The 14,005-nt window shown below is 36.3% G+C and overlaps 1 protein-coding gene across 4 annotated transcripts in view; it reads left to right on the top strand.

Annotated features, from left to right (window-relative positions):
* Positions 1 to 14,005, top strand: part of Cpeb2 (cytoplasmic polyadenylation element binding protein 2) — a 53,295-nt gene that overhangs the window by 20,808 nt on the left and 18,482 nt on the right. For 2 of the 4 annotated variants that reach the window (XM_075943678.1, XM_075943676.1), the window contains 2 exons: positions 4,210 to 4,260; positions 11,961 to 11,984. In XM_075943678.1, coding sequence (XP_075799793.1) covers positions 4,210 to 4,260; positions 11,961 to 11,984 — 75 coding nt within the window. The remainder of the gene's footprint in view (positions 1 to 4,209; positions 4,261 to 11,960; positions 11,985 to 14,005) is intronic. The other 2 variants (XM_075943679.1, XM_075943677.1) reach the window with 1 other exon arrangement.

Below are 14,005 nucleotides of genomic sequence, written 5' to 3'. Positions count from 1 at the left end.
TTTCATAGTGTAAAGTGATAATAGGACAAAGAAATAAAGCATAGTATAATGGGACAAAAATGATATGATAGGACCTTGATTTAAGAGTGAGCAGTTGAACTCAGAGGACATCAACTTTTATAAGCTAGATGTCAAGCGTGGTTGTGTTGCTTTCATGGAGTCCACTCTTTCCATTTAAGGGTCCTTTCTACATTTTATGACCTTATTCCTAGGGCTTCGGGGGGAATTTGTGAAGCTTTGAGAGTGGAGTCAAAAATGACTGTCATGTACACTGGAATTGATTAAAAATTGAAATTATTCAGTGTTGGTACTGACTACATTTAAGTGGATTTTCAGAACTTCATGACAGATCTTTAGACATGGAAGTAAAGGTGAAATGTAGATTGCAAAAGACTATTGGATAAACAGTGAGAATGAAGCTTTATTGAAAGCACATAAGCAGTTAAGAATTCACAGTTGTGGGTGTTAAAATGCCCATACAGTGATCACACATCATGCTTATTTTTCCTCACAACCAGCATGTTCAGCCATGTTCAAACTTTATGTTTGGATACCAGTAGCTTATTATTAATGGTTACTGCTAATAAGTATTAGAACTTGATAGTTGTTGAGTTGGTGCTTTTAACCATTGCACCTTTTTGTGTGTTTCTAATCTAGGTTCTTTATGATTATTATATATGTTGTCATTTAGTTTTCTCTTTAAAAAATGTTGACAAAATGCATCACATTGTACTTTAGCAATTTTCTCATTATTGATGAGGAACATTCTTGAAAATATTTTAAATTACTTAATATTGTCATTTTTACAGTTAATTATTTGCATTTGTGCATGAAGCATATGTGCACACATAGCGCAGTACACATTTGGAAGACAGAACAAGTTGTAAGAGTTAGTTCCCTCCTACCACAATGGTCACAGGGCTCACCTCAGGCCTTCAGGCTGACAGCAAGTACCTTTACCCACTAAGTCATCCCACTAACCCCGTGTTAATGTTAAAATAGACTTGCCTAAAAGTAGCACATGTGCATTATGGATATTTTAAAATCTTGATGAAACGTTCATTTCACAAACTTGATTACAATTATAATGAATGACTTGCCTCAAGACTTTGTATACTTAGATCCTTTGGGTTATCAGGAAAGTCAGCTTTGGGGAGATGGAGGTTCTTTTTGTAGAGTGGAGCATGTAGAGTGTGGTGGTTTGAATAAGAATGGCCCCTGCCGGCTCATGTATGAATGCTTTGTCATCAGTTAATAAACTGGGAAGGAGGAGGAGGTGTTACCTTGTTGGGGCAGGTGTTGCCTTGGAGGAGGATATCACTAGGAGTGGACTGTAAGCTTTCAAAAGCCCACCCCAGGCCTAGTGCCTCCTCTCTTCGTGCTCATCAAGATGTAGCTCTTAACTACTTCTCCAGCATCGTGCGTAGGCTTCCATGTTCCCCCCAAGATGATAAGGAACCAACCTTCTGAAAACTGTAAACAAGATTGCAATTAAATGCTTTCTTTTAGAAGAGGTGCCTTGATCATGGTGTCTCTTCACAGCAGTAGAACAATGACCAAGACAGATGTCTGCGTTCCTTTTCACCTTTCTGTTATCTGAAAAATCCTGTTTCTGCCTCCTGACCTAAAATTTCCTTAGTTTACCCATCTGCATCTCAGCAAGCAGAAGAAAATTAGTTACTCCCTTTTAAAGCGTATTTTCCAAAAATTGTACATACCACTTTTATCTTCTGGCCAGGTCTTACACAGTATGACAAAAACTGAGAAGAGGAGTTTTTTATGCTCTGGGCCTTCCCCCCACTCCATAAAAGAAATTGGGGTTCTCTTGTTGATAGGTGGGCCTTAGTGTCGGTTTATGTACAGCCAGCCTTTTAGACTTAGAGCGAGGAATTACTTTCATAGCCATGTGTTCTTTTATGCATATTTTTTATTGCAGTTTAAGTGTTGCATTCTTTTTCCTATATCTTGTTATCAATAGGGTCAGTATCAAAGCAATATAAGAGAATCAAGCCAGTTAGGTTCCCATTCTGGCAGTCATTCCTACCAATGATGAAGTGACTTAACCTTTCTTGTGATAATGTATATTCACATTAAAATGAAAAAAAATGAATCAAATTCAAATGATTGTTACTAGGAGTAAATAATTGACAGATGAATCTATAAAAGCCCTTTGTATATAATAAGCCCACAAATGTTGGTCATCATTACTTTCAGTTGGCAGATTCTTAATCAAAGTGGTTTTGATATAAGTAAAGCATTAACTGAAAGTTAACTTACTAATTAATATTAACACTTTCACTGTAGTAGATGATAAGTAATTGGATCATTTGAGTCTCAATTTGCTCATTTATTTGTGGAGTGTTAGAATATATATTTAAATATACACTCATTCACCAACTCATTTTCTTCTGTTGCCTTTTAAAGTCCATTCAAATGCCAGAGTGTAAAAGGACTGTTTTGCTTTCAAGGGAATAGTGAAACTATTAGAGAATAAATTTGTATCCACATAAAGTTACCTGTCTTTAAGCAAGACCTCTGGACAAAGGCTCTGCTTACTTGATGTAACATTCTAGTATGCAGGCCTCCATTCCTGAGTTTAGCTAAGTGCTTCTTTGTGTTTTGTTTTGTGAGATACTGTACACACATAATTCTTAAAGCAGTGGGCAGGCATTACTGAAGTTTTGTGTTTGTGTTTCTGACTACACTGCAGGGAAGGCGTGTCTTGTTTCTCATTTTACCTTCTGTGTTCTACATTCTATCAGGAGAGAAGAACTGTTGCACTCAACAACAATATTGAAGAAATTTCTATTTTAAATATCATGTCAGAAAATCAGCAATTTTTGATGATGGCTTTACATTATTCTCTAAATTTGGTCAGCTGCAACAAAATGTTAGGAAAGTCCTAATTTCCAAAATAAACTGTGACTCCTTGAAAGTTTTGTGACATGCTGCTAAAACGCCGCTTAAAAGCTGCGTTTCCTAGGTCTCTTAAGTTTGTACCTTCTCTGTGCGTTTTCCTGATTCTCACTCTTCAGAGCAGTAGACAAAATTGTGTGTTTCTGGATTATGGAAGCTCTATTGAGCAGCTCATTTAGTTAATTCATGAAACTTGGGAGTAAAAAGAGGTGATAAATTGTCCTTTTAAGGAACAATTGCTTACTTTTCTAAATGACAGTGTGCCAGAGATCATATTATGCATGTTTATATGTGAATCTCTACTTCATTAATCTCTGTGTGTGTATGCTTATCCTTCTGATGGCAGTGAATTTCATGTAGGGTTATTGTCCTTTTAAAGAGAAACTACGTCAGTGACTAGAATGCATTCAATCCCAGTACTACATTTGAATGTAGCCTTAAAAATGAAGTATCAGAGTTAAATGAATGCATTCCTGTCTTTCAGTGAGCTTCAATAATGGCCACCCTTGCTGTTGGCGGTAGCCAAACACACACTCTGGTGTGAAAATTGTAACTGAACTATAGCGTGTTTTCTGTATGGTGTTTGTAGCATGTATGATACTGTTGTCTTCAAATTTTTTAAATGCAAAGCCTTCAAGGAGAGCAACTTAGAGCAGACAATTTGTTACTGTTCTCACAAGCCTTAGTATTTTCCCTTTTTATTCATAAATAATTTTTAAACTCTAAATGAAGTATAATTATAATGATATTAGTAATAATAATAGCCTAGGATGTCTTCTTTGAATTTCTTTATTTAAACATGACAATATAAAACCACATTGACATTATAAAAACCACATTGACTTAAATTTTTAAAAAATGAAAAGGCTTGTACTAATTTTACATTATAAAATTTTAGTTATTGTTGGATTCAAAGTTAAATCTATTTCCTCAAAGTTTTATTTTTGACAAAAGTCTAGAGAAAAATTCCAACTGTTTGACTACACTTTAAAAACTCATTTAACATGTTTTCAGAACCGGAGTTCCCATGATGCCTTTACAGTACAGATAGAAACACACATGTTTGCATTTGCTCTCATCATTGTGATCTTACGGCATGGGAACTAAGATGAACTTTCAAAGTTTTTTTCAGGTTTCAGAGATAATATGCTTTGAGTTAAAGATAAACTTTTTAGTTTTAAAAACTATACAGTGCTTAAAAAATTTTTTCTTTACCCTACTTACCCCTGCCATATTTTTTCTTGTCAAATAGCTTCATAATCTTTGAATTCTTCTTTTCTTGTCTATTTAAAGGTCGTTTGAGCTATCCACATCCAGGAACTGACAATCTGTTGATGTTAAATGGTAAGTTTTACCAACAATTTTATGTTTCCATTTGGTTCATACAAATGAAGATGATTTAATATGTATTCTCCTGAACCTTCCTCCATATAGATAGTTGAGTTGTGTCGTAAAAATAAAACAGTGTTCAGGTATGGCTATACTCACCTGTAGCCCCAGCTCTGTGGGATACTGGAATGAGCATCATGTGACCCATCAAATACAGACGATCCTGGGTAGCAGAGTGGAGGCACATCTTATAAAAACATGAAGTAAAGCTGCAAGATTAAGAATCTGCATGTTTTGTCCCAGAAAACAGTAGTCATTGAGAAGTGTATTGTGACAGTATAATTCAACCACTCCATCATCGGGAGCAATCCTTGTTGGGATGATGGGGTTCTATTTCAAGTTGTGACCTAAGACCAAGTTCTTAGTTTCCTGTTTCTTACTCTGTAAACTGGAGATAAAGACAACTTCTAAGGACTAAATAAGATAAAGTTTGCAAAGTACTCAGTATAAGCACTTGTGTTTGTTTTAAGGAATATAACGGTGAATTTATAAATGTAGTAATCACGCTGATTTAACTTATTGTAACTTTCCAATTAGAAGTTCATCAGTCAGAAAAATAAAACTTTGATTAAAATGTTTATCTTGACATTGGACAAATATAAATATATTTATAGTCACAAGATTAGCATAAGCATGATTATGGGAGTGGAGATGAGGGGGAAAGTCCTTTTAAAGAGGAATCTTGAATAACAATCAAGGAGAGGCAAAGAAGAGGGATACCTGTAAATAATACATGCTCAAAATTGCATCATTACGTTGGCTTGGGTCCTTTCCACTTAAAGCTTTATTGAAATAGGATGTAATAAAGGTGTGTGAGCAAATCTGAAAGTGAGGTCACTGTGAAGTCAGGCCATGTACACAATCACTGAAAAGACAGAAGGGTAGAAAGGAAGCCTGTCGCCTGAGGAGTGTCAGGGGAGACAGGATTTTGGAATGAGAAAATACTGAAACACAGTGATAGGGAAGGTGATGGTTGATCACAACCTGAGTATAATGCCTTGGGTTGCCAGACACATGGCAGCCGGGTCTAACCTAATCTAAACATGTAGCCGACTAGTCTAAGCACTGGGTCTTTGAGTAGAGCGATGATGTTGGAAATGTTATTCAAAGACCACTTCTAGTCCTTGGTTCTCGGTCTATGGCCAGCATGGTGCTGTTGAAACTGAATGTCATTACAAAATAGCTTATTGTTAATGTTCACATTTGATTTGTGAAATAGGATAGGGGACTATATATGGATTCACTCCCCTTAAATGTTCTATGTAGAAAATAAACATAAATAACTTTTTTATTCTAATGTCTGAAAAAGTCACTGAAGTTTCCCATTTTTCATGTGTCAAAATACATTTGAAAGAAGTACCCTGCAAAAATGTGTGAGTTGTATTATTTATAGCTCGTCTTACGTTGTTGACTGAAGAGTAACCCAGGTGGTTATGATAGAATGCCAGTCATGTAAGCAAGGAACTTAGAAAGGCACAATAGTTTTGCAGTTTATGATGTTGTTGTTGTTTTGCTAGGTTATTAATCAGTTGCTTTTGTAAACTGCCTGAAGTTTTATAAATGTTGACTAAATTATGCTTCTTCATAAATAAGATATGAAAATATTTTATTTCAGGCAAGTTACATCTAGTAGAAAATATATTTATTTTATTCTTAAATATGAGCACTCTTTAATTGTCTGCATTTGCCGTGATGGTGCTTACTTGGAAAAGAAAGACAACTTGGGGGTTTTATACTTTTTTAGTAAGGAATTAGGGAAGCCAAAAGAAGGTACTGACTCTAGGGCATCAACAAATATTCAGGTCAGGACAAGAGCTTTACTCCAATGAGAAGCATGTCCTTTTTTATTCACTGGGGACAAACAGTTAAGAGGTGAAAGAAGATTCACTTAATTGGGTACATCCATGGGGTGAGGTAAGGAAGTCTTATAGAGTGAGGCATCAAGGATACTAAGGATACTGAACAAAGGCAGTTAACAGCACTTGATAAGGAGAAATGCAGCTTAGATATGTTTAGCATGTTATGTTCCCTGGAAACCAAAGAATTAAGTGATGGTAATACAAGGTTCTTCCTACAGTAAGTAGTTTTTAAATATTACTGACTGATGGTGGAGCATCTTATGTCATAGATTGAACTCACTGTAGGGTAGTCTGTTAAGTAAGTTGCTTCACCATTATTATTGTTGTAAGCATAACTAATACTGTTCACTTTAAAGATCAGTTTTGAGTACTACATTTTACATCACTGTGCTATGTGAGGTGTGTGGGTATCCTCACAGACTCTATAGCTAGTTTACCTTTCTGTACAACCTGGAACAACATGCCAAACTTGACCCTGACTTTATTTCTTAATACCTAAGCCAGAGCATACTTCTTGCCGCAGGGGACTGTTGAGAGGAGTGAGTGAATTCATGCATGTATTTAGAACAGCTTCTGTGAGTAAGTATTAGCTGGAGAGAGTGAGTAGTGGAAATCAGTGCAAAGATCATCAGTTAAAGTCGGGTCCTTCAAACAGAGGAGGAGTTAGCTGGGCGAGTGCTTCAGATAGCATGACAAGAAGAGACCACATACGTGATGTTTTCAGCTATTGCATATGATGAGCAGAAAACTTGTTTTATTATTGCAGGAAACCAATAGGAAAGATGCTGCATTAGAAATTGTAAGGGAAAAGTTTGGGTCCCTTGTTTTCTGCAGTGTGGATCTTTCTTCCATGGAGTAAACAGAATAAAGTTCAGTGATGCAGACATACTATTACTAAGCAAATGCATGACTGTTGCAGTTAAGAGCATTTTTGAAAAAATCTATATAGATGACAGAAATAAATGATTACAGTGATATTAGGCCTGAATATCTTTAATTAAGCATAGTTATGATATAAATAATAGTAACATAATGCCAATAAGATAAACTAACATTAGAAAGGCCTTATAATTCCTCCTTATGAGTTGTAGTTAAAGCTTTCAGATAAAGGTTTAAATAAATCTGGGGGTAGGAAGTCAACCAGGATGGTGATCACATGGCCTAGCATTAGGGAGAGCCTCTGCTGAACTTATAACTCTAAGCTTCTGCTATTCAGATGCCCCTTAATATAAGATACAGCTACACATACACACCCACTTAGTTCATGGAGTTAATGGACTAAAAAAATTTTTTAACATAAAATGCCATATAAGGTGGAGCATTAATTGTGGCACTCAAGAGGTAGAGAGTAGCAGATCTGTCAGCTGGAGATCAGCCTGGTCTATATAGCAACTTCCACCTAACCAGGACTGCATAGTGAGACCTTGCCTCAAAAGAAAAAAAAAAACGGAATATAAATGTAACCACAGAGGGGCTCCTGTTCCTAATAAACCATATTCCTCAGGTATGTTTGGAATCAAGTGGACTTGATGTAGAGACTGCAGTTATTGGTTATTTTAAGTCACTGTTATTGTAAGTCTCTGATATGTGCCCACAGTTAGTGTTCATCGGCTTTTTAAGAAAGTCACATTATATGCAGGTATAGACTGTTTAAAAACCCAATTTTAAATCATTAGAATGATAGTTTGTTTACATATCTGAGTGTATAAACCTAGCACATATAGTATCAGGAGAAAAAAGTAAAGTCAGTGCCAGAAATCTGTGTGTTTTCTGCAGTATAATGAAAAATACAAGGTTCTGTATGTCAAGTATTTGTCTCTATTTGGATTGAATTGCATTTTCCCCACTTTTCCCAAAGAAAATAACATATTTTTATTAGTACCCTCTCACAAGAGGGGAACCAACAGAGCAAAGTATCGTGTGAGGGAAAAGGTATTAGCAAACTAGTTTGGACTTTAAATTTGCATTTGTTATCATATATACAACCACCTATGTGTTCAGAGTTTGTTTTATTTTTGGAGTGAAATGAATTATTGGGTATCTTTTAATTAAGGAAATGTACCCAAGGTTGGCATGCTGGTGCATGCCCATCATCCTAGCACTTGGGAGGTTGAGGCTGGAGAATCCTTCCTCAACTGTGTAGTGAATTTGAAGCCAGCTTGGGCTAGATGAGACCCCATCTCAAAAGACAAGACTGTTATTGATCCTATACTTCTAAAGTCAGATGCTCCAAATATGCTGTATCAATTTATGGAGCTAGGAAACCAAGGAGGATGAAGGGAGTGGATGAAGATGTAGGGTTTTGAAAAGGACTGTTATTTGAGTCATAGGTTTTGTGTGTGTGTGTGTGCGTTTAGTTTTGCCTTCTTTATGCTGAAGAAATGGTACTTTTGTTTCTCACCAAAAAGAACATTAACATATTTCTAGTTGATTTTGTCTTTTTTTCTATGCTACCTTTTAGCTAAAGTAATTTAGCTATAGAGTTGAGAACCAGTACTTAAGAACAGACATCCCTAAACAGAGTATAAAAACCATTACTGTGGCTAGAACCTGAATTAGATCATTGCTAATCCTTCCTAAATTTTACAGTCACTTGTATAGACGACTTCAAGCTACTTCTGAGCCTCCTTTATACATTGAGACAGCATCAGTAATATAGGCATATGTTTCTATTAAATGTTCCTACATGACAAAATCGGCAATTCTTCGCTTTTTAATCTGTTACATTTTTATAAATTATTTTTATAAAAAAATTAAAAGAGTAAATCATTACCCTTTCCCATTTTAAACCATTTTTATTTTGAGGTTCAGACTGTTCAGTGAAGGCTTTTTTGTTTGTTATTTTGATAGTATTCCTTTTACATACCAATCCCAGTTTCCCCTCCCTCCACTCCTCCTGTTTTCCCCACTTTCCCCCCCACCCCACCCATCTGCTCAAAAGTGAGGATAAGGCCTCCCCTGAAGAAGTCAACTAAATATGTACCATCACCTCATTGAGGGAGGACCAGCCCCCTCCCCCACCTCCAGTACCTAGGCTGAGCAAGATCTCTCCATAGAGAATGGGCTCCAGAAAGTCAATTCATGCATTAGAGTTAGATCCTGATCCCACTGCCAGTTGTCTCATATACTATCCAAGACACGCCATTGACACCTGTATTCAGGGGGCCTAGTTGTTAGTCGGGGTTCAGTAATCTCCCAGTAGCTTTTGTCAGTTGATTCTGTGGATTTCCTCATCGTGATTTTGACCTCTTTGTTATTATTGCTCCTCCCTCACTTCGATTGTGCTCCTGGAGCTCAGCCCAGTGCTTACTTGTGGATATATATCTGCATCTTGGCTCACTTGTTAAAGGCTAGGCTCACAACCAAAGAAGGCTTTTTTTAAAACATAATATTCATGTGGACTGTTTTTGGTAGAGTTACTTGACTATTCTGCTGCAGAGTTATGCTGAAACAAACCCCAGAACTCCACAGAGAAACATTATTAGAAACGTGTGTTAGACACATCATGTTCAGTACAGCGGTAGCAAAATGGTGATTTCCATGATAGGGTAGAAAATATTTTGCATAGTTTAACTTCACTTGTAGTCAATTCTCTCTTACTTATTCATCTCCCCACACCATGCATGTGAGTGTCAGGGTGTGGGGGCTGTGTGTATGCCATATTGTCCCTGTGGAAGTCAGGACAAAGGCCAGGAGGTGTTCTCTTCCAGGTTGGGTTCCCAGGATTGAACCCAGGCCTTCTGGCTTACATGGCAAGTGCCTTAACCCACTAGACAGACTTCTGGTTATAGTGATAAAGAAACTTCAAATCTGAGAGTTGTCCAGATTCAGAAATTCCTTTGGTGTGAGATAATTGGGAAAATTTTCTAAATGACTAAGCTCAAATCCAGGAATGGCATGAAACTTAAGCTGCTATAAATATTTTTATGTTTTCACTATTTTAGTATTGAGAAGCCCCATCTAAGAGTGTGAAAGTTAAAAACATTAGCAGGATTAGTGTTGCATTACTAGGTTGGGAATTATTTTCCACATTCTGACTTCATCACAATTTATAGTTTGATTTCAAACTTGTTGAAAATAGTTTCATTTGTTTTATGAATCTTTGATTTCTGAATCATTGTTGAAATTCTCCAAAGTAAACTTAACTTGATTAATATTATTGGCCCACCCCGAGAAAAAGCAAAAAACCCAGCTCCCGAGATTTTGCTGTGCAACATCTATGCTATGTTGTGGGGCCCATTGATCACTTGAAGGCTTAATATAACTGTTAAGAATTAAAGAATTTCATTCTCCTTCACTTAATAGCTCTGTTTAAATTCTGTTTTTCAACCTGATCTTCTACATTTAGTTTCTCATTAGGATGAAGCTATTTTAGAAGCCTGTTTCCATCTTAAGAATTGATAATAAAATTCTAAAAGTGTTGTCTACCTTTACGCTCACAGTAAAATGACACATATGTCATAAGGTGTGCAGCAAATCTGTAGACTTTGAGTCCATGTGCACTCAACAGCAGATTGAGTGTACACCATAATGACAGAGATAAAGCTCGTTAGCTTCCTTAAAAGAATGGTAGATGCCTTCTGCTTATTGACTTATTTCTTAGAAATAGAAATGATAATAGCTGACATGTTTGGCCTGCACTATTCATCATTATAGAATTTATGTCATATTGGCATATGGTAGCATTTCTTTACAGCAAAGTTCAAGATATATTCTTTTAAACTTTATACAACACAGTACATACTTAGTGTGTCAAATACAACTTTTGACCTTTAAGTTTTATACTTTAGAGAGAGAATATTTCTGGCAATTTCTAATAAAAATTGTGAATTGAGGTGTGTTTTTTTTTCAGTATTGAAATTTTCTTGCTTCCTAATTTATAAACATAAATTAAAACTTCAGTCTTATAGCATTCATTTTATTTTGTTTATTGTTTGCTTTATATAAATTATTAAGTAAAACATTCATTGTATGCACTGATTGAAGGGAAAGATTTTCTCAATATTGGTAATTTCTTATGAAAGAGAAATCATATTTGTACACTATCCACAGGGATAATATAAACTATCAGTTCCTTTCTACTTCATATTGCTAGTATTTATCATTCTGTGAGGGTCGTATTCTTAATTAGCACTAGAATTCCTTTTACCCAGAGGCAGGCACATAGTCAGTTGCTCTTATAAAATTTGTCAGAAGACTAGAAAGTATCATTTATGTCATTTGCTGCAGTCTCTTACTGCTTCCCTAAGCATCTTTGAGCTCAGTTTTGATTACAGGACTTAGACTTCTATCTCAGTAATCATGACTCTTAACAATCTATATCTTCTGGTCCTCCCTCAATCAGGGTGCGGCAGGTGGATTCTACATAGGTGATGAACAATATGTATCATACAACTTTTTATCAAAAGAAAAATGGGAATTTAATTCAAGATAGTTTCATTCATTGAGAAAGCGATTTGGGAATTTAGCTGTAAATTGTTACGCCTTTCTGTAATGATGAGGTGAAACAAGTACTTGTGAGTTTTAAATGTGAACTAGGATAAATTTTACAGCTTTGGATGACTCAGATTTCATGTGTACAAAATATTTATAAAAGGATATATCTGACATATCACATGTATGTCTGTATGTATGTATAATTATAATGATAAAATATGCACATTTTAATTGCTGACATTCTCATGTCTTAAAATAGAGTATCTAAATGCCCACATGACTTTTCATATCATGGTATTTGTATGTGTGGGCTTATTTTTAGTTCTAACATTTTACAATTTGTCCTTTGTTTGCATGCAGCAAGGAGTTATGGGCGAAGACGAGGTAATTCATTTCTGTTTGCTATAGTTCATCTGTTTTTAATCGAGCTGTATTGATCAATGTCATAATTACTGATTTCAGAATTCTTTATGCAATGTCTGAAAGCTCCTAGAGGAATCACATATTGTTGTGAGAACTTACCAACTTTTCAGATTCTAATTCTTAACCTACAATGGTGTATTTTCATACTAATGGTCATTAAATAAAATTTATCCTCCTTAAACTGTCAAAATTTTAACTCTTATTAAAAATTATATCTATATCTTCTAAAATAAAGTTGTTTTATCTGCCTAAGAAATAAGTTTTTTAGTATTAACCAGAGTGACATGTGATGTGATTTTTCTACTGTATAACCAATTGTCTTATCAATGATTGTGATTTTTGTTTGATCCAGTTGGAAATGACACCTGTGTAAGTAGATACTGTCATTGGCAGAAACCACGTAGCCAATGTTTCTGTGAAGCTGTGATCCTGTCAGCCCCTTTGTCTAGCCTGCACACCACTGTCCTTTTCCACCTCCTCCGTCGTAACAGGATTTCCTTGAGCATTCTTTTTGGGGCCAAGGGACGAGACTATAGTATGGGGCTACCACTGAACTCGCTCAGAACACAGGAACACCTTCTGTGACGGAAACTTTGCCCAAGCCAACATGAAAAGAAGCAAAATTACCTGATATTTCTATAGTTCTGCACACTGAATAAAAAGCATTTGCTCTCACCTCTAGAATTTTCCTGAAGCCAAGGAAGATATACAGTAATAGCCGTGTCCTTGGTTATAATATACACGTGTGTGGTAGTGTCCTTATTTGTTGACCAGTACCTTCCCTAAAAACACAAAAGCAAAACCCGTTACCATCACTGACAACCAATGCTAATACTTCAAGTTCACAAGCAGTAATTCAAAGTCCATATTTCAATTTTATTGCTAGTATCTCCAAATACTTGACTGAATCTCTGGATTCTTTACTTTTCAAAAAACTGGAAGAGAGTGAGGCTGATTTACTTTCTAAAGGCTGTTCATAGGGAGCTGAGAAGAGAGTGGGAAGGTTACAGTGTTCATACCAATTTTTAGATCTGTGACCTAGTTCACTTCACAATCAAGTGTGGAACTTTGATTGTCTTGAAAATAACTATCTACCAATTTGTGATTTTTCAGTAATTCCTTTCATGTCTGAAACATTTTTCCTTTATCTCTAGTAACTTGTCAGTTGGGCATACTCTGTATAAATATAATATGCTAAATTTTTAAAGGCAAGGTATCAGGGTCAGGGATTTTCTTATTATAGCTCATCTCAGTAACTGCAGACTATTACCCAAAGAAGGAAAACGGACATTTAATTCCTTGCTGCTCGGATAGAGACTGGTTACCTGCCTAGCTGTGTCTCCTTGGGGAGCTGTAAAGAGAGGCGCCCCATTTCAGAGCCACCTAGGCACACCACAGGCAGGTGTAAACTCCATGTCCTCTCCTTGTCCTGAGCTGGCAGCCTCTGCACACAGCTGGTGCAGTAGAAAGGGAGCTGCAGCCTTTTCCCTCAAGTTGTGAGCACAGCTGTAATGGAGCATAAATCTGCTGCCACAGTTCAGTTTGAATGGCCAGATAGAAAGGTTTAGTCTTGAAGTCTAGCTGCTATAAGATTTTATTTGCATTTGGTAGTAGCTAGCTTGGTCAATAATAGAAATATTTTACAGGAAAAACCTGCATATCAGAAGAACAGCACAGAAAGAAGTAGAGATGCTTCCCTGGCTGTCTTTCTATTTTCTCTTCATTTTCCCCTCATGCTGATACAGGACCAATCTCTAAACCTAGCCAACCAGGAATCCCCTATTATGAACTTGTGCTATGGATTTGATGGGCTAGTAAAATGGTGTATGTTCATTTTGGTCTTTCTTTTTTGTTAGAATAAATAAAGCCTCTCTGTTCTTGAGGGATGTGTCAAAATGAGTTGGCACGATTGGCCAAAACCAAGTCCTGGTTGGCACCAGCACATTGGGGGTGGGGCAGCATCAAATGTCAGAGGGCAGTCT

Source organism: Microtus pennsylvanicus, chromosome 12, assembly GCF_037038515.1.
Source record: "Microtus pennsylvanicus isolate mMicPen1 chromosome 12, mMicPen1.hap1, whole genome shotgun sequence".
NCBI lineage: Eukaryota > Metazoa > Chordata > Mammalia > Rodentia > Cricetidae > Microtus > Microtus pennsylvanicus.
This window is presented reverse-complemented; position numbering and strand designations above follow the sequence as displayed.